The sequence below is a fragment of the Caloenas nicobarica genome, chromosome 14 (genome assembly GCF_036013445.1).
Source record: "Caloenas nicobarica isolate bCalNic1 chromosome 14, bCalNic1.hap1, whole genome shotgun sequence".
In the NCBI taxonomy this organism is placed as follows: domain Eukaryota; kingdom Metazoa; phylum Chordata; class Aves; order Columbiformes; family Columbidae; genus Caloenas; species Caloenas nicobarica.
Window position 1 is genome coordinate 13,441,565 of NC_088258.1, and position 22,141 is coordinate 13,463,705.

The 22,141-nt window shown below is 42.7% G+C and overlaps 1 protein-coding gene across 1 annotated transcript in view; it reads left to right on the top strand.

The window, feature by feature from the left end:
• Nucleotides 1-11,013: 11,013 nt before the first annotated feature.
• GSG1L (GSG1 like) overlaps nucleotides 11,014-22,141 on the top strand; it is a 48,646-nt gene continuing 37,518 nt past the window's right edge. Inside the window, exon 1 of the mRNA XM_065644945.1 lies at nucleotides 11,014-11,314. Coding sequence (XP_065501017.1) covers nucleotides 11,014-11,314 — 301 coding nt within the window. The remainder of the gene's footprint in view (nucleotides 11,315-22,141) is intronic.

Sequence of the window (22,141 nt, forward strand, 5' to 3'; positions counted from 1 at the left end):
CAGGTGGCAACAATGCACCGTGGAAGAAGCAGAAGTGACTCAGGACTATTCGACTAGTCACAGCCCTGTGCTCACACCCTGGCTGGCACTTCACTCTCCCGTTGCACCCCAGTTGATTGTGTTATTCTTGTCTTGCCAGCTTCTGTCTGGACAATATTAGCATATAATGCTTTGGTGTTTAATAGTAAGATTGGTACTGCTGAATCTGTAGCAAATTATATGCTGAGAACATCTGTGCAAGTCTGAGCATTGAAGGCTCAGATTCGATTTTCATGGTCGTTGATAGTAAATTAAGAAATGCCTAGTTGCAAATGTCCATATGATGGTGGGCCCAGCTGAGGAGAAGGTTTGGGAGGAAAGAGGAGGAGGGCATGTGCATGGGCTGATATGACAAATGCTGCGGGGCCCAGCGGGTCTCGTGCATAGCTCCCCATTACAGAGGCCTTGGGGGTAAAGCTGCTCGAGAGAGCCCCTATGCCTTGCATTTATCCTTCTTTTATTCCCTATTGACTTTGATGAGTTCAGTGTCTTGGTTTCTAGTGTGCCCCACAGGAGTGTCCTGAAACAGGACTTGTCCGTTCCATGGCCATAGCACTGAACAGCCTTAGCACTTCTCCTGCCTCTTCCTCCCTGACATTGTCGCATTATTACCAGCAATTGTTTAGGGGTACAGAGGAAAGCCGGGGCTGGGGGGGGAGTTGGCGCTGAAAGGTGCTCATTAATTTAAATGTGAAGGGCTTTAAAAATTATTCTTTTCCAGCTGCATATGAAGCATATGTTTCTTTCCCACTTGCGATAACAGATATGCCCTTCCTCATTGCCAATAAAGTGGTTAAACAGTTGTACAAAACTGCCCAGGCAATGTTAAACAAAAGAAACACCTGAAAAAAATTCTTACAATTGGGAGTTGGAAGGGAATTGTTTAAGTGTTGCTGCCATCTTAGTAAGACCATATTCAATTTGTATCAGGATATTCCAGTTTGCATCTGTGGAGACATGAAGCCAAATTTCAGATGTCGATTGCAAGTTCCTGGAAAGCTTCTCAATTTGAAGTATGTGCTGCATTTTGTTAAGCCTGAAAATCATGATGTAGAACAAGAGTAATTCCTTTGCCATCCATGCCCGTAGCAGCACGGTGGCATTGGCGCAGGCAGCTGGTGTCAGTCTCTCTTTAGTTCATTTCTGTGCATTGCAAGAGTTAATCGTGCCTTAGCAGTCATGGCAACAACAGCTGCCTTTCAGAGCCGGTTTTGCTCCCATGACCATGATACTACATTTCAAAGAAGAACCAGACAAGTAACCGTAGCGAAGAGCAATGTGTACTCATGAACTTTGCTCTGTTTCTTTCCATTGATGTGGTATCTAGTGGCTCCATTTCTTTCAAAATATACTTCTTTTTTACTTTCGTCAAAAAATTTTTGCGTGAAAATAAAGCACAAACCTGCATCATCTTTTTAGTGAATTTTGTTTCTATGCTGCCTGTAATCTGTGATTCCAAAAAACCAAGTTTTTTCCTGAAGACTTTGTAAAAACAGAAGAACAGAAAAAATCCTGATAAGACTGGTTTTCAAATAAAAAAATAATTCAGTCTATTAAATGCATACCAGCACAAAGACTGTTGATTATATGAACATTTAAAGATATTACTGGGTTGACAAGAAAGCAAGGAATTCAGTTATCTGTTCCATGACACTAACTGGACTAATTTTTCCTGTAAATTGTATTTCCTCAGAAGAATATTACTGTTGGCAATTTTTAAGGGCTAATACTAATATGCAATCCAGCATTTCACTGTCCAATCAAACAGATCTTTAATTTGATAAATTACCTTTTTAAATATTTTCTGCATTATTACAGTATACATTCTCTTTAAAAGTTGCCTTTTTTCTTACAAAATAAAAAAGTAACCGAAACCACTACTTTGACTACAGATCGATTCAATTTCTTGCGAAGGTGGTACTGTGTCCTGCAAATGAAGTGCTACAAAGATAATAAACATCTAAACCACTGCAGATAAAGATGTTTATTGTTTAAAGGGTTTATGTACAGATAATTCTGTTGCTATTAAAGCACAAAAGCGCAGAAACAGAAAATTACTCAGCTGAGGTCTCTTGTGGCCTTCTCAATAAACAGAACTATAAAAAATTTCAGAAATTACTAAATCAAGGTATAAAAGGAATTAGAAGATGGCAAGGTTAAGTGGAATTGCCCAAATAAATATTGCACATGGAGCCCTAATTTGGTTTCATTCAACATATGGGTTATAATTTGGCTATTGCTACAGAAATGGCTACCTCTGAGGAGTTTATGCCAGTGATTCGCTTGGGATCAAACTCAGACCTTTGTTAGCAGCCCAGGACAGTCCTTCACGACTCAGGTGGTTATCCTGTTCCCCCCAAGCTTGCCAGGAGCTTGCACTTGCTCTGCAGACCTTTAGCACTGGAATGAAACAGAGAAAAGAGGAAACTGGCAACCTGAACTTTCCAGGTGCAGTTGTATTTAATGATGTTAAGGGCTGACTTTGCCCACACGGGGTCTGCTGTGCCACCCCAAGTCTGTCATTCGTCCCCACGGAGCCAGGAGGAGAGCAATAGCTCTGCAAGGAGAGGTGGGTGGGCTCTGAGATGGGAAAAGTTGTCATCTCCCTCTCCCCATGCAAGAATGTCTGGGGGCAATGACTGGGGTCAGGCCCAACCACTGGTCAAGTCTGCAATGATGAGGCTGGTGGGTCAGGGCATGAAGGCACATGGCCAGGCAGAGATAGAGCTACAGCATGGCTCTGGCATGACCAAGGGGCATGGCTTGAGCTCCAAGGCAGTTCCTGACAGAGGGGAGGTCCTGGTGAGAATTTTCATAGTCCTCTTGCACAGCCGTCTGTTCCCAGGGGACATGAGTGCACCACGTCAGAGCTGGCCTTGGACACAGCCCCTCCAGCCACTGACCCCACGGGGCTCATCAACCTCCTCTACAAGCAAGCTGAAGGACCTGTGTCTTCATTTTCCTTTGGGACATTAACAGTATTTGAACGTTTTTATTTTATTTTCACATTTTACTTTTTTTTTTTTATCAGACATCTGAATCACGAGCATGAACCCTATTTAAAGACACAGCAGAGGCTTAAAGTGAAGGCATTCCACCTACCAAAAAGACTTTAGGAAGCACAGAGAAATGTTGGCATGGTGAAACAGTAAGGTGAGGGATGATAGTACAAGCAATAAGGCACCCTTCAAAAACCTGAACTTGTGTCCAAATGAGAAAAAAAGGAGCAATCACAATTTCTGTCTGATTAAATGCAAACACACACTAAACCAGGACAAAAAGAATTTGAGATACAACTTCCTATGAACATTTAGAATAATAATAGATCTTAGAAATGGGATGCTTGCCAGGGAGTCTACAAGGCCAACAGATGATCACGTATCAAAGTTGTTCTCAGGGAAGTTATAGCAACAGCAGAAAACCAAACTAAATTTGTGACAACTTTGCTTACTGTGAAGGTTCCCATGCTGAGTCTTCATGCCTGAAAGCATAGGATTACCTTTTGCAAGCAGATGTGCTTGGAGTGTTTGTTCATTAGGAACAAAATGGATAAATTACTTCAATATTCAGGCTGGAGTTCATGTGTGTGGGTAGGAGACTTGAATCTAGCTGTGGTGCAATAGGTCCTTGTATGATCTCAGGCTAATCCAGGCTGGAAGAAACCTCAGGAGGTCTCTAGTCCAACCTCTTGCTCAGAGCAGGGCCAGCTCCCTTGTCAGACCAAGCAGTTCTGGGCTTTGTCCAGTCTGGGCTTGAAAATCTCCAAAACTGGAAACCACACAACTCTCATGGCAGCCTGTTCACCTTCTTGTCTGTCTTCATGGTGAAAAAATGTCTCCCTAAGTCTGGACATAAGCATTCTTGCATTATACTGGGCATAATATGGAACTTGTCAAGGACCCCACTGTAGCTTTGATGTAGGTTGGAAGTTTGCTTGGAGTTGGGGGTTGTATCAAAAGACCTCCAGACAGCCCTTCCAACCACAGATATTCTACAATTCACATTTGGCAGAAATACTATAACTGAATGCTCTGTATTTATATCAAATTATGCAGTCCATTCTGTGTTATGGGTGTCATATTAACATATGCAGAATAATAGGTGTCTGTGAAAACTGAATGGTTTGGAGTCTACCAACAGAGCATCTGGTGGAGAAAATGGGGATCTTTTCAAAGATACACACAACTTTAGAGGCCACATGGAGAGGTGAACTGTTCCCTACCTGAGACCTTGCAGGAAACTGAGAATAGAAGAACATTTCCTCATCCAAAGCTCAGTCAAGGAAGGGGTTGGAAAAACGAAATATTCATGATCACCTGTGAGGCTGGAAATACAACTCTAGGCCCCTGAGCTGAGCGGGCAGTCCCTGTGCTACTGCTGAACTTTTTCCTTCCTGCAAACTTCATTCCCATTTAAGTTCCCAGAAGATTACCTGCATTTTTCCTTTGAACAACTGCTGTTTCATTTTGCCTCCCTGCTGAGGCCAGGGAGTTCACACAGTTCTGTGAAAGCGGTCTTTGATACAAACCAGATGTAGCTCCATACTTTTTAGCATACTGTGGTCTTCAAATTTACCACCCACTTTTTAGATATAATCCTTGTATACGTATATAACTCCTATCTGTTACCTGCTGTGCTTTCCTTCTGTTAAGTAGTGTCCTGCTCGTCCTCCAGGTTGCTCATACATCTCATCCCTCCCACTGCTATCCAGACAGGCTGATGGCTGATGCTTCCCCTCTCCTTGCCAAGTCCTGGCCTTGACTCCCTCTTCTGCCATCTGGTACAACTTCATTGTTAATTTTGTCATCGTTCCCATCACTCTGCTGAGTTTGGTGCTACCTCAAATGTCCTGCAGCTTAGAGGATGGCTTTCACCATCACTGTGTGTCATTATGAGATGGTCTTACCCAGGCCTTCTCATCTTCTCTTATTGTCCATCTAGTTTGGCATTTTCTTGGTCATTTCTACATAAGCATTCATTTTTCTTCCAGCGCACTGTGAAATATTGTCCCCTGCTAGGCACAGGCTTTCTGTGCATCAGCCTGTCATCTGCCTGTTGACCTTTTCTCTTCCACTTGGAACAGTTATGCAATTATCTAGCTTTGCCATGAAGAGATATTTTTCCTCTCTGCTTTGCTTTTACTATCGATTTTTACTTTTGCTGCTTTGTCTTCTACTGTCTTCCCAGGAGGGGAAGACTTCTGCTCAAACTGAGATTTGGCACCAAAACATTTTAAATCTGCTTGCCGTATGTATGAATTTGCTGTGTTCTGTAGCTTCTGTCTCCATGTAGATTGAATGCAGTATTTTGTAAAATTCAGTTTCGTCTTCTAGAGCCAACCTGACTGTCCTGCCTTCCTGTGGTTGCCAAACTTTGCACTCACCTTCAGGATCATTATCCTGCTTCCATTTGTCTCCGAGCCAGCAACATGACTACGGATCATGAGCACAGCCTGGGGGCCCTTGAGCCATCGGCTTGGAATTCGCCTTCAGTGACAGAATGGATGCTCATTTCTGCAAGTCATACTGGCACCATCAAAGAGCCATCCCCATACATAAATAGCCTCTCCTGCTCTGCTCTGGTAAAGTCTACTTTCCCAAATGCATTTTGTTCAGGGTATAATTTCTGCAGAGAATATACAGAAACATGAACCCCAGGATGCAGACCTTGCTCAAAAAAATCTGCCTGGCCACCCCTTTTTGAACTAAAAATCTCTTTGCCAAATCATGCCACTTAAAATGCCTGGGCATATGGAGGAATCCTAATTATGGGAATAAAATACATGGACATACAAATTAGCAACATTATTCTTCACATAAATGACACCAAATGTACATAGTTCACTCCTTTGCCAGGCAGAAACTGAAAATTACAGTCATTTAAACATTCTAGCTTCTGTCTCTAAAAATATACCGATAATAAAAGGGAAAAAAATATTAAAAAATAAAAAAAGGTACAGCAAGGTGATACCTGAGAGGAGTTATGATACTATTTCAGAGTTTGAGTCTATTCTGAGGAAGAAGTCAAATTTTCATTAAATCTGTCTCAAATTTGGTTGCTTTGCCCCAAGGGCTAGGCTGCAGTGCTCCTGAGATCTATATGATTTCGAAAGATTTTGATCAACTATTGTAGCATCAGTGTAACTCTAGCAATGTTTCCAGAGGTGTAAGTGATATAAACGACTTTTTCTGTAGTTAGTGGATTAGGCACCTCCAAAGGCACAGTGAGATATAAACATATACATCTTTATATGAACTGGAAATGATATGTCTGGGTTATAAAAGAGCACATTTGTGTAATGGGCCCTTTGACATTTCTCAGCGTTGCTGTGTTTATTGTGGCTAACTTTGTTTTAGGGCTACTATTTTTCCAGACAAGGAGTCCATGAGTATTGAAAGGTTCACAAGATGCCAGTAAGGCTTTGATGTGCAAGAATGCTTCTTTAGTTATAGCAATAAAGAAGGTGAATTATGCCTCTAGACTTCTTAAGTGAGCCTGTAGCTTCCTGTAATAACTTAAATGTATCTGAGCAAAGTTAACCTTAAAAAAAGTTATGAATATTAGCTAAGTTTTATAATCCAATAGTATGCATCTTGATTGTGAGGAAATAATTCTTGTAACTCCAAGACAGAAAAATTTCTAATTCAGGGTCAAAAATAGGATACCATTACATTTTATTCGCTCCCAGAACAGGTGGACACATGAGAATGGCCTGCTGGGGATGGTCCTGGGAAGATCTCCACTGCTCAGCCATGACCTTTTGGACTTTCAGGCAACTCAGCCAGTCAGCTCTCCTAGACATGATTTACAGCCTGACTCAGGCCTGCCACTTCTTTTCATCTTCCTTCCTCTCCACCAGCTGCTGGAATAATTAAATGCAGATAGTGGATAAGTACAAATTTGTTAGCAGCCCTAGTTAGTTAGCCTGCCCAGTTTTTACACCGAGAGCAGTGCTGAATGATTAATCTAACTCCGGGACAGACTGCAAACCAGAGAGCTGCAGAGACCCGTTTGTTATCAGGAGACAGAGTGCCTATAGATCTATTCCTGATGCCCGAGAAAGGATGAGCAACACTGACAACTGATTAAAATATCCAAACCAGCTACTCTGGAGAGGGCAATTAGGAATGTCTTGTCTACTGACCGGTGACACTTATGGGGGAAGGTGAATCAACAGTTTGTTTTACTTCTTTCTTTTCTGTCAAGACTGCTAAAGCTCTTTGTTACAGTACTGTCAGAAACCATTTTTTGCCTGGTCAGATTAGGAACAGGAAAGACTTCCTGAGCAAACTTCTTGTGCTTGACTCAATGCCCACAAGCAAAGTGTGTGAAAGACACACTTCAAATCAAAAGTTAAACTGATGACCAAGATTTCATACGGTATCAATATTCAGCCCACCTTCAAATATACCCTAGTGAGACTGTCCATTTGCTGAAAGCTTAATTCTCTAAAAAAATCAGTAAAGTATAAACACATGAAGAAGACCAGAAGGACAGATCTGTAAGAAATGAGAATTCAAAGAAAAGTTATAGGGGTTTTGAAGCATTGATTTAAAACCAGCATATGATCCTGTGCAGTTGACAATGCTGTTGTCAAATAAGCAACCAGACTAAGCCCACCGTGCCCCCATTGTCACCACAGGACTCAAAATTAGGGCTGCTTCTCATTTTAGGGAATGTTGCTTCTGTTCCCTGCACAGGGAAAAACACAGCCTGATTGAGAGGGTTCCTTTGAAAATGCTATCATAATTTTAAATCCTCTGGGTCAAATACTTTTTGCACTTGAGTAAATACTGAGTAATAACAATTTACACTGATCCTATAAGAAATAGAAAAGGAAAAGGGGTTTAGCTGTAACTCATGAAGGTAGTTTCTCTCACAACATCAGAGAAAAGCCATTGCTGCAAAAAAGATTTTAAAGGTTCTTATAGCTGCAATATGAAAACTACTTCTCTATAGCATTCAAACCCTTCTGCTTTACTACTAAAGATAATACCACATAAATACAACTTAATCCAGACATCTGACCTTCTTTCTGCAACATATGTATGATCTTTCCATTTTTATACACAACAAATCTGATAAACAGAGATTATGTAAAGAGAAATCATTGGAGCATTACAGCAGGAGTATAGCACAGACTAGTTTCCTCCTTTTCAAGTAATCCCAACATATACAGCCAGAGGAGTCTAAGAATTAGGAAAAAACTGGCTTCTCTTAGGAAAAAGAAAACAACTCATATTAAAAAATTTACTGACTTCAAGCATACTTTGTGCTGAGTATTTTCAAATGCTTAAGATTCTAAAAGCCGTGTCACAAAAGAAACCAAATTTCTGCTTTATTTTGCTTTTTAAAAATATATATATATACTGCCACCACCTCTGTTCTCTACAGCCCTGTCAGCAAAAAAAATCCAAACCAAACTCAAAATATAAACCTACAAGAATAAAGAAGATAAGAAGCAACAGAAATAGATATATCTGTTAGGATTAGGAGTAAAACCAAAATCTCAGAAGTATTTAGGACAAAATTATCACAGATAACCAAACTCTTGGATGCCCATCCCTCAGGGAGATGGGCACGGGCAGACACAAAGTGTGCAGAAGATGGTGCTGGGACCAGAAAACACAAGCCACAGAGCAGTAGCTAGAGAAGATTTGTGAGAAAAGGTCTGTAAACACCTGTATTCACAGTTGGAAAAGTGTGATGATTCAGATACTGACAGCCACTTGAAAGATAATTCTGAAGAAAAGCCCTAGCTTTTTTGCGCCAGCATTCTGTCATAGTTCAAAGTGCATTGTTTATTCCTCTAAGCAGGCAGATAAACCTGAGAGACACAGGAACATAGAAATGCATTACTAAGTGGAATGTCCTGCAACATAAAAATAATTGAAGTAACAACCCTGTGGCCCTCCAAATAGCTATCCTCTGTATGTCTTGCATACAATAAAAACAAAGCAAATGATGCTGATTGCTTGGCTGCAAGATGTAACGCTGAAAGGACTGGAAGAAGAGGGGTGCTGTGCAGTTCCAGCAGGACCAGGAGGGCTGCGCACAGGGACACGAGACACCTGGCACAGAGCAGGTGGAGTCGTCATGTACACGCAGGAGTGGGCAAAATGAAGGCCCCTTAGGTGGGGAAGTATCTGCAGTACAAAGCTGTTTCACTAACTTGGCAAAGTTGCCATCACTATTGTACTCACAGAGCAGCATTTTCTAGTAACTTTCTGGTTTATTTATAAAACAAAATAGCTAAAGCCAAGTGAGTCTGTATAAACAGTGAAAAATCTCATGAACAGTTGGGACCAGACATGCAGGCCAGGCATCAACAAGCAACATAATTGAGAGATCTGTGGCTACTTGCGTGGGGGCATCACGGAGGCAGGAACAGGTCCCTGAAGTCTCACGTGGTGGCTTGCTAAGGAGAAGCTTCATCTGGTCCTTCCTGGCTTTCTTCAAGGAGCTGGAGAAACTGCCACCACAGTTCACATCTGCAGGCAGTAAGGCATAGGATGAGCTTTGCATGTTGAGTCAATGGGCTGACTTAACAGAGTACGGGTTGTGAGATTACCCTATCTGTTAGTGTGGCTGCATGGTTATTTCCAGGGCTTGCTGGAAACCCGCTGCCGGACTGCTCTGAGAGGCCACAGCATCCCCATGGCCCTTGCAGGGACTCCAAACAAACACCACTCAGTCCAAAGCCCAGGAGGTATGTGCACCTTCTTCACCACAGAAAATTGCATTCATCGAAGGACACAGAATTCTGTTTGACAAATGTGGCCAACCTCAGTGCTTGGATACAAGGTCTTACGGATGGTACCACCACTACCATCAGGTGCCCTGGTCTCCTCACAGCACTCAGCATTCACCAGATAGCTCTGAGCAATGTGGAGAGAGGTCATAAACTCTACGAGTCAGTCAACAAGACAGGACAATGCACTTCTCTTTGGAAATGGGATATTATGCAGTATTCCCGGCTCTCACAGCATTGCCATCTGGCAAGTAAAAGACAGGGTTTGCTCTAATTAGTTCTCTCCATCTACACAAACCAGGACCAACAAAATGTCCTACAGACCCACTTCAAACAGAACATCTGTGTGCATTGTGTCTGGAAATGAATGCCTGAGAAAGGAGCTCCACTTAGTGTTGTGAAAGACGTGGATTTGACTCATTATACACTTTCAAATCTAAATTCCTCTGGGGCTTTGCTGCCTGCCAGAGCGAGCCCCCTGAAGACAGAGATTTACACCAGTATGCTGATAGCAGAATCAAACCCCTGATTTACTACTCACTAGCTCAGAGCAGGAAAGCTGAAGAACTACTCCATCCCTCCTCCTCCTCCCCCTGGACAAATCTCTACACTCTGGTACGTGAAAAATGTATTTCGCAGGTCCAAATCACGATTCTTTTTGGGACTAAGATGTGACGCCTCCCCCCAGTCCAACGCAGCCGTGAGCGCTGCAGTGGTCCCCGCGGTCCGCCGAGGACGGTGGCAGCAGGCAGCAGCCGCCCCTGCCTCCCGCCGAGTTCCTCCTGCCTCATCCTACGGGAGCCGAGGACAGAGTCCCGCTGCCTGCAGGTGTCTCCCAGCGGAGGAGGCTGCGGAGCCCCTCGGGATCATGTGTGGTACCCGAGCAGATGTTCAGTTGCTCCTGGTGCTCTTTGTGAGACAGACCCTCTCTGATCCCGTCAGCGCGCCGGAGCACACCGACTACGAGAGGACGGCCGCGCTCCCGCGCCTGCAGCTGCTCCTTTAACGTACAAAGGCAGGATTTCAAGTGAAGAGAAGAATGGGAGTCTGGCTGCAGCGTTTCCTTCACTGCTACAACAACAGATTGGAAGAAGCTGAGAGTTTTGGTGCCTGGAAAACTGGATTCTGAATCGTGAGAGGCTTTGAACCCCCTCCCATCCCAAATAAAACAAAACCCTTTGACTTCTTCTCTCAGCAGGAGGGGGAGGGAGGGCGGATTTACCATGAAGACAAATCGAAGATGCAGAGCCCTGCTAGCAGTGAGTCTGAATCTGATGGCTCTCCTCTTCTCTACAACAGCTTTTATCACGACCCATTGGTGCGAGGGCACACAGAGGGTCCCCAAGCCCAGCTGTGGGAAAGAGAAAAAGACAAACTGCCTCAACTACAGCGGGAATGAGACTGCAAATGAGACAAACCAGAACGTGGTTCATTACAGCTGGGAGACGGGAGATGACCGCTTCCTTTTCAGGTATTTCCACACTGGGATCTGGTACTCCTGTGAGGAAAATATCAATGCTGCTGGTAAGTATAAAACAACTTCCTTCCAGCTTCTGGTGCTTTGTGTTTGGCTCAGTGTGATAAACACACAGACAAGCTGTTCTGGGCTGTATCTTAAAGCAGATTCGCCCTGCAGAGAGAGGCAGGATTTTAACAGTTCTTTGTTGAAAAGCAACCTGTTTCCAGCGAGAGCAAGGATTTGCTTGTTTACCTGCTGGCTGATGCAGGGTCTCTGCTCTACAGCCAGCTGAGCCTCTGATGAGCAGAATGTGCCACCCTCCGGGGCACTGCAGCCAGAGGCTGGGCACTGCTTCCCTTCGGGGACCTGCTCCATGGAGCGCGCGACAAACAGCGGCTGGTAGTTGCTAAGGAGGTTCTGACATCTCATTGTAACTGCCCCCGAAGTAACCCCTAGGGCAGCGGTCTGAATGACAGGGGGAGCACGAAGGTCGCAGTTTTTATCAGGCTGTAGCCCAGACTTTCTCTTTTCTGGCATCTCTCGAGTAAATGACCACCCACAAACCCTTCCTGGTGGCTGGATTGTATGTTTATTGAAGTAAAGCAGAGAAACGACAGTCAGTTAAAGGGCACAACCGGGCACAAGAGAGCTCATTTCTGTTCCCTGCTCAGACATTGACTTGCTGAGAACCACTTGAGAAGACATTGCTTCAGCTTACCCATGCATTCATTTCCCCTGCTGTACCCTGGCACTTACCAGCAAATAAAACACCGGAGGGTGGATGGAAGAGAGCAGCCATGGGACTGATTTAAGTCTCAACAGATGCAAAATGACAGTCCCTGCTCCCAGAGCTGTCTGGTAGAGCTAATATCCAAACTCTGCTTTAGAAAGAGGTTTTTTTCCTAGATTATGTGGCTAGAAAATCAAGTTTACAAATGTGGCACAGTATGAGGTGATGATGGCTTGTGCATACTGGTTCGTCCTTGCCGGGCTGTTTCCATTCTACCCTGCCATTGCCAAAGTAGTAGACTGGGGAGATGGCCCTTTGCTACTGTGGGGAGAGAGGATCAGCCTATGTCTTGTGTCACTGAGGACACAACCTCCCTGATAATGGGAAGTTTATGAGATCTTGGTAAAACTGCTCTGTAAGGATTTACTATCAAGGGCGGCAACCTTGGGGAGCAGCTCACAGTCCATTTCATCCCAAGGTGCTGTGTACATTCACTGGTATTTTTGAGGATAGTGCTTCAAGAATTAGTTGGTCATTAAAACTCAGTTTAATGTAAGAAAATGAAAGCTCATGAACTCCAGCCTTGGGACTGTCAGTAATCAGCTCCATGCTGAAATGAGTGCACCAAAGTAACCTTCTGACATAAGAAAAAAGTACAGAAAAGAGAGGATTTGTCTTACTGTTTTGGAACTAAACTTAGGCCACAGCAGCCTGAATGAGCAGCTGAAGACTCTCTGACTTTCTTAGCATCTTAGCAGGGAGTGAGACTATCAAGCATGCTCAAATTTCTGGCAGATATTGAAAGCTTTCCAAGCCAAGATTTATGTGTGAGGTAACTTGTAACTGTGTGACTCTAGCCCACTCAGAAAACTGAGTTATCTGTGGGAAAAGAGAAAGTGATCTATTCTGTACTGGGTAAACACAGCTGTGCTGTAGTGGGTGATTTCAGGAGATAGCTGGAACTCAGCTTTAGAAAGTTATGGTGAAAGCAGGAGTGAGGGGGTTGTTTCTCCCTCCCAACACCACCTCAGCAGCCACATGCGTGCTTCCTCTTATTTAAATCTCTAACTTGGTGAAAAGTACTCTTCAGTTAGACCAGGAGTGACCAACCTTTAGAAAGAATACAAGCAGGTACAGGGATATATTGGCTTAGACAGTCGCCTGTCTTGTTCAGGATTAACCATAGTTTTCTGCTTCAGGAACTGCGTAATGGACATGGATCTGAATTTGTCCCTAAGAGTGTCGACATAAAATAACTATGAAAGGTCTTCATTTAGGCTTACGGGTTTGTAGCACCAGACTGTACATTGCCATGGCCTTTTGCAGCCTAACTGGTGATCATTTTATCTGAGCTCCAGGGCAGTGAGGCACCAGCCAGCCCCGATCCAACAGTGCTATGATCATGCTTGTACATACACCCACAACACTCAATATATCCGTGAGTAATCCACCCCATAGGCTCATCACACTGTCCACAGCACACATACTGACTACAGCCCTGTGGGTATCACAAGTCATATAGTCACCATGTTGTTAATAAACACCCTAGGATGAAAGAACATCCAGAAAATACCACTAAACACACACACAGCACTGTATTAAATTAGTCAAAACTCCTAGCTTGAACGCACACCATACTTTCAACAACACCTTTCTTAAAGCTTTACCGATAGCATCCTGAAAATGGCTGCAGCCACAGCCTTCCTGCAGGAAAAGCCCTTGCAGTAGCCACTCCATGGCCTCACACCTCTGCCAGCAGAACATTTGGCCAGAGCCTGTGGTCGGTACCATTTCTGCAGCTCCTGACCCATCCCTCATTCCTCCCTGCCGATGTCTGAAGCTCAGCAATGTGAACGCTGCCAGGAACACACGAATGTCAGTAACACTCTCTGTGGTTGTGATGTTGTCAAAACTCTCCAGAGACTCCTGACATTCACGGCGGTGAGCCATGTTCTTCATCTAGCCACCAGGCTTTTGATGTATCTCTCCCTACAGTCATGGCACTGTCAAAACTTTCTGCTCTCTGCACCGATGCAGCTGAAACACAGCGGATCTCTAGTGGAGACACAACAGAGCGAGTTCCCAGGAGACTGATACTGCAAGGAAGGACGGGATCGCAGGGCTTCCAGTTGACTGGAGGGGCTGGGACTCAGTCACACCTTAAAACGACACTTAGGCTGCAATCAAAAACAATTTTTGAGCGTATTCCCACAGCTTACCTGAAATGTCCACTTAGATTCCAGAGGCAGAGGTTCAAAAAGCACACCATACGCTCTCTGTGCAGACACAAGCGAAGCAGCCCTTCGTCTTTTGCAGGTTTCTAGTTTTCATTGACATCTATAACAGAGATTGAACGCTCTGATTATTTCTGAAATAATTTGTGAATCTAGAGTTTATTTTTATCCAGCATGTCTAGGAGAGCTAAAGAATCTGAAAAGCATTTATCACCTGAGAAATACAATTGTGAATCCCCTCTGGGAATAGAAGGACATGAGCATATGTATTTCATTGGTGGGTGAGTCCTGTAATTATTTAGTGTGATTTCTGGCTCAAAAGTAAGCTGAATTCCAGTCTACTAAAAAAGCTGTCCCTTATAGAGTGGGTTCAATGCTTTGGACCCCACACAGGTGGAGGTACGTTCTGTAAGAGCAATGCACCTGCTCTCTAGAAGAGGAGGAAGCCAAAGCACACCCTGTGGGCTCTGAACCTGAGTCCTATTCTGCACTCACACGCTGTACAGGGCACTCGGTGCCTCCTCCTGGGCCAGAATTCCTTGGCTACAACCAGGCATCTCAAAGCTGAGCTCTCTATCATGTAATTTCTTTTTGAATATGACTGTGAGTGCATATCTTATTTCACACCTGCAAGCTAGGTCTGTGCTTGTGTCAGTACTGGACACCTCACAAGACACCGGAGAAGTGATGTGCTGATAGTGGCAGTGGTAAACTAGCCGCTAAATTCTGCGACTCAAGGACACACATGCCATGAAAAAATTAGCACATGAAGTAGGTAAGGTGGCATACCTTATCCAAACAGGTAGAGGAGTTTGAGAGCTGGGAAGCAATAACGTTTTCGCTGATTTTGCTCAATAGTGTGTTTGCTTTGATTTTAATAGAAAAAAACATGAACTCAGTTCTTGGTTTAGTTGCTAATGAAAATAAAATATCAGTAATAACATCCACTTTCAGAGGGAAAAGCAGCTGCCTGAGTGCCTTTTAAGAGTACTGTCCCATTAAATAAACAATGAGCTTTTCAATGTTGCTCACCATGCTCCATAGAAATCAGAGAGATCAGGAATGGGTATGCACAGGCTTGTTTTGTATTCTTGGAATTGTATTTTGAGGGCAAGAGGTTTGTAGCATTTTGTATGCTCTGTAGCACATAGTCCTTAGCACTCTTGCAGGAGTAAATGGTAGAGTGGAACTCCGATGATATGTAAGTATACATCAAAATGGGCCGTAAATATGGACATTAAATGCACATTTGAGAAGGAGCCAGAGATTGAGAGAGGTGTGTCCTGCAGAAATGAGTAAATCTGTAAGACATAAAGACATGAACTTGCCATACACTTTCACAGATCCAGAGCAGTACCACATCACCCTTCTCCCCCACCACCATGTGATAATAAGCATATGTGATTCACCATAGGCGGCTGTCCAGAGAGAGGGACTGGGGAGAAGCGACTCGTGAGTATATACTTAAAAGCAAGAGGAATTGGGAATTCTAGCTGGATTATGAGAAATATAATATAATTGGCATGACTGAAACCTGGTGGGTTTATTCGCATGACTGGAATATAAAAATTGGTAGCTATAAATTGTTTAGGAAGGAAAGAGAGGTAAAAGAAATTGAGAAGGTAGAGCTCTATATTAAAGATAAAATTTCCAGCAATAGAGGAACTGAACCCAGGAGGCCTGGATAATTTCCATCTGAAGATGCTGAAATAATTGGCACATGAAAATGCAGGTTTAGTAGCAAGAATCTGCACGTTGCTGTATTCAAAGAAGACTGGAAAAAATGATACAGACCACTTGACCCAGCAACCTTAGGACACTTTTCAGGGAAAGCACTCAGTACATAGCAACAAATGGGTTTTAGCAAAAGCAGGATTTTGTTAAAGGTAAATCTTTTAACAAGATGAATCACTTCTTAAACTAGGATAAGGCATTAGACCCAGTCTCTACGGATTTACAAGAAAGCATTTGATGGAATATCCCAGTGAAAATTCTTTATAGAACTACAGAGAGTGAAGAGAATGGTACCAACACAGTGATGGATGTAGGCTTGCTTCCACACTGGGGAACACTGAACATCCCGAGCCTCTACAGACTGGAATGAAGACACACTGTACAAAGAACTCTGGTATTGGTGTTGGGGATCAACAGGGAATGACAGAGCACCGACAAGAAATATCATTGACTGCCTCCATCGTTTAAGAACAATAAGGCATAACAAACAAAAAGAAATACTCCTTCCTACAGAGTTCCCTGCCAGGGAATGTTTTGAAGGCCAAACTGGGGATTGCCTGGATCCAGGGTGGAAACATCCATTTGTGTTACTGACATGATGATTTGAGAGCAGCAGGAAGTCCCCGAACTACTGACACATCCCTGGTATCACAAGGGGGTACACGAGCACAATCACCCTACATCCACCCCCATGGTCTTTCCTAAACATCTGTCATTGTACAATGATGTAAAGATAGTGAAGTCAGTGGACCTTTTGCTTGAGTCTGTGGTGCAGATTCTACTTTATATTATTTATTATGATAGGGATGAATAGAAAGATTGTAAACTGATTAAAGAACAGTCTTACAAAGAAGATGTGGCAAGTAATATAAAAAGGTAAATTACCACAATGAAGATTCGATATTTCTAGTTGTTGTCAAATTGGTTTGGGGACTGATTCTGTTATTGTTGAGATTAGCAACCTAGGAAAAGAACTAGGCATACAATTCATGTCACCTAATTCATTAAAAAAAAAGGCAAGGTGAATTGCACAGCAAACTTGTGGACATCAGCAAATGTAGTTATCTGTGCTTAAACTGATGAGCATCATCATTGCAGTCAGTAGAGAGTAGTGAGTACTTCTTGGGAAGATTAAATTCCTCCTCATATGGGATGATTTGAGTCCTGGGATAATGTGTTTTTCTCATTGGCCAAAAAGGAATCTGTCTAAGAAGCTGTCTTTCTAACACAGAAGTCTTAATTTGAACAGAGTAATCCTACCTTAAATGCACTCCTTACCTATGCTGCGACACGAAGTCTGGGAATATTGGAATTACAGAGGAGAGATTTTTCAGCAGAACCGTAAATGTGAGCTGCTCTGAAAGAGTTGTAAGAAAAAGCATTAAAATAATTAAAACAAACAAAAAATTTAAAGCATCAAGCACTAAGGCATAAGTTTCTGTGAGATCACAGTTATCAATTGTGAGTAAAAGAGAAGAAACAAGTTGTGGGCCAGTATTTGACTGTGGGGTGACTGTGAGCTGCAAAGTGCTGCAATATAAAGGAAAAGTGTTATTCTATGGAAGAATCGGCACAACTGTGAAAGGCACAGGTAACACCAGTGCCTTTTGTTAATGCCATCATACACAGTTATGGTAAGAAAAAGGCAGAGGCAAAATAGATGCAGAGTAAAATTTCCAGAGTAGTTAAGGAAAAGAGAAGCTTCTTCAAGAAAAGAAAAGGAAAACTGGTCCTCTTTAGCATAGCAACCGAAGGTCTAGAGGGGATGTGATAGTACCTTATAGATATATAGATATATATATATATATGGATAAATATCAAGAAAAGGATATGACTTCAGTAATTTCTCATTGAGAAAAAAAGTGAAAATCCAAGGAGGGGTTCAGGGGTTCAGAAAGAGTATCTCTGGACTTCACCTCCACAATGTGAGCAAAGGACATCCATGAAATGGTTGCTTCTAAAATTCACCAAAAGAACCCTACAAGGGAAGAGGAATGTTTCAGGCCTGAGGAAGCTTGGAGTGAGCCCTGCACGGCTGATTTGTTGGTACCTTAAGGAGGTCTGAAAGGAGCCATCATGGGATGACTGCCTTGCTCACAGCAAGTCTATGTCCTTTTATATGACATCCATGCTTCAGAGTTGTCACTGGCGACCAGTGGGAGCCAAGAAAAAAACAGTTGCTGACTTGATGCATATCACGTTTTCTGGAGGGTTTTATGCCTTCCCTAAAACACCAGAAATTGGCTACAGGTGAAGACAGCATGTGAGGAGGTTGCTTTGCTGCCGTTGACATTATTACAGCTTCTCAGTATCTAATTGGTATGTCTGCTCATGCACTGAACATTAAACTGATGATCTAATTTGGGATCAGAAGAGAAATCTCCCTCAGGCTAGATAACACGGAGAGTAACAATTTTTTGCCTTCCTTTACAACATAGGGAAGGGTTCATTTCAGAAAAGCATTTGTGAACTCCTCCTAACAAATCTTTGGGGTTTTGCTTATAGGACGAGATAGGCCTTGCCATAGGAATTTAAGCTATATGATAAGAGTCTTCAGATCTGTTTGTATTCCTCACAATGACTTTTGCTCTCTTGCTGCGGTACATTATAGCTGTGGTTTCTGTGGTGGTGATTGCTTTATTACAGACCTTCCATTTTTTATAGGGTGGTGGGGGTATTTTGTGTCTGCCGTGCACTGGGAATTTTGGATTTTAGGCCCTTCTGAACCTGCTAGAAAGACTAGCTGTGTGAACATCTATCATATACAAAATGTGGAAATAAAATCCCTGCAGGCTGAGACTCATAAGAGAGTAAAGTAAGGGACTAGCAAGTGGGCTGCTCCTTATTTGATAAGTTACTCTCTATCTCATGAGCAAAAACTCTTTTGTCTTCTCTTTGGATGTGTCCAGCCTCAACCATTTAACACAGTAGACTTAAAGGAGGTATCTGATAGGTCCTTGTAAATGGAATAAACGTCAGACTGCTGGAGGACTAACACATAGGTCCCATATTTCAAAGAGAACTGAGGTATTTACCCTGCTGCCAGTTAGTGCAAAATATGAACAGATGCAGTCAGGGCTATAGAAATAAATATGGGATGGAATATCAATCATCATCATATCCCCATGGTTTTTAAATTACACCAGACTCAATCCTGATTTTAAAACTTTCCTTATATGGAATTAACAGAACTGACCTGCTGACAGATCTCAAAATGGGGATTTACCAGGGAATAGGGCTGGTTCTAGCAGGACCCTCTGTTAATCATGAATTGGTGTAATGTTACTCAGTGTTCTTGTTGGTAAACAAAATGGTAAAATAAACCTTTGCTGATCTAGCTTACAAATGATACAAGGACTACAGAAAGCAGTAAATAATGAGCAACAGATGTTATTTCTATAGAATGACATGACTTGTAGAATAGTCACAGGCAAGCAAAATTCACTTCAAGGTGTTCCACCCTGCATTTGGCTGGATTTGGGCAGGGAAAAGAACACAAACTCTGCTTACAATCTGGGAAATTGCTTGGGAAGCAAAGCCACTCTACCATGTCTTTCAGTCTCTCCAAAAAACACATCATACTGTTTTCAGCCTGATTTCACTTTGCATCACCTGGCCTTTGTTGCAAAGTTACTAGGCACGAGCCTGGAAATAAGATTCTCAAGAAGAAATGCAAGCACAACTTTTTTCACCTGATTTCAAAAGCTGGATATTCATTTGCAGTGTACCGTGTGTGAATGTCTTACTGCCCATCCTGTTAACTTCCTTCAAAGTCTGTGGCTGGAAGCTGAAGGTTGTCTCAGTTTCCATACTGAAGTCAGTTGTGCCAGCCTAGAAAAACAGGGCACCTAAACCGAAAAAACACCTGAGCATCTTTGAATATGGAAGGTGGGAGGAGGTTCTGGAGCTGACTTTAAAACAGGCAGCCTAGGTTGCAATGGCTAAGAGGAACAGAGCGGACAGATGGACAAGCCAGAGAAGAAATACTGCTGTGGTGCTAACTGTGGAGAAGAAGTACAGGTTGGTGTGGTACGGGCTGTGACATGCAAAGTCCCCTCCGGCAATCCCTTTGCCTCTTACCTGCAGTCATTCACACGTGTTTCAAGCTGCAACCTCAGGACTCATGTGTACAGAGATGTGCCATCCATCAGAGTGATGCTCTGTCCCAAATCTGTCTTTCCCTCCATTTTGGCACGTCAGCTTTTGATGTTTTCATTTTCTGGAGTAGTCCCATCTGTGAAAACAACTTTCCTTCTTTGCTGTCAGTGACTTTCATCGCTGTCTGCCCTCCTTACACAGCTCCGGAGCCAGGGCACGGATCCAGTGCAAGTAGCCCGGTTGGGCACTCTCTGGAGAGAAGCACTGGCATGGTTAAAAGATAATCCACATTGATCCACAGCTAACAATTGGAAAGAATGGGAGCTATTGAACCACATTTCTTCTACAACTAGGGCTTTATGGTCTTATTAGTTACTTACTCCTTTGATTTTTGTAATTCACCAGCCTGAATGGAACTGCCAATGCGGTCACATGGGGGATTGTAGAAGGCATGTCAGACTGTATACAATGAGGTATATAAATCAGCTGCATCTTCTGTGAAGACCATAATTTCTAGTCTTTCACAGTTTCCTGGGGAGACCTTCTAGTCCCACAGATACTAGACCCTCGATAACTACTTTATTTGGGCATATTTACACTAGCACAGAGTAAGCACACTGTGGCAGATGGTCACTTGTGCGATGAGCAGGTGAAAACCTTCCTCTTCCCATTCCATGGTTTGAAATGCTTCAAACAACTCAGAAGTCTTTGCCTCATTTAATGTTTTCCAGATTACAAAGTCAGGTCTAAATTGAAAACAGAATCACTGAAAGCCTTTCTCAGCACCATTGTTTCCTTGATTCTCCTAATCATTTAAAAATCTGAGCTATTTTCCAGCTCTCCAAATGACAGATGTGTGTACACATCCGTCAGGTCTTACCAAGATAATCAGATGAGTCTTGTGACTTGGATGTGTTTCAATTAGACGAGATTTGAGAGCAGCCCGTGGAGATGTTTGCTTTGCTGATACTGTGCAAGATTTTTCTCATCAGGGAGAGTTTCAGTGCAGAAAATGCAGTTGCCATGGCACACAGTCCCCACGAGCACAAACGTGGTGGGGTGTTCCCTGCTCTGCCCGCACCCTCTGCCCCTGCACAGCTCCCTGCTGCTCCAACAAACCAACGGGAGAGCTCCAGAATGTGGATGACATCCCTCTGATACATTTATTAATATTGCTTTCTGATTATATGACCTAAGGAAAAATGCATGCCTGAAATGAAAAAGCAGAAAGCTTCAAGATTTTCCACTTTAAAAGGTACAAAGTTTTAAGAGTTTCAGTTTGCTGAAAGAGAACAGTAGTATAGCATTCAGATTAAAAAACTCCCAAAGGGAATAAGATTGTGAGTTATCTCAGCAGAGGTTGAGAAATTGAGCAACTTCTCATGTTACTTGGAAGTAAGAGAAAAGTTAATGGGCAGCAGCTCCAAATGACAGCTTTGAGAGTGAAAGAAAGCAATTGTTTTCATAGTTCAAGACATATTTCAGTGTAATTCTGTGTGAACTTGTTTGTTTTCCAGAAAAAAATTTCGGTTCAGCAAAATCAACAGGGTGAACTGGAAAATGTTAATTTTGCAGATTAATACTTGATTTTTCATTAGAAAAGATCAATTAAATACTCTGTGATCAGTTTAATCAAAAGTGGAATATTTCATGTGTTAATTAACTTGATACAACTCAGTTTGAGTGAGCTTATTAACCTGTATTTTCCCTATTGTAGTACCTTTTTTCACTGAAGTTGCGTTGCAGTCCTCAGTTTCATCTAGGCTTGGATCTCTTGAGGGTTATATCTTTTTTTAGACAAATACAACGATTTTACTCTCAGTAGATGATGTGAGATCTCATCAGAATCACATGACTCCAGATATAATTGGAGAGATAAAGATTTGTTAGGGCCTATTGGGAAAAAAGGGGACCTTGTCTTTCATAGGCTGGGAGCCAGAGTGTTACTAAAAGGGAATGCTGTTTAAATGAAATTAAATCATTTAAATTTCCATCAGAACTGTACTTTTGAACTCATAAAAATTTATGCAGAGTAAGTGAAGACAGACAGCTTTTTCTTTCTTTTGCAAGATGAAAAGCAGAGTTGTAACAGAGAT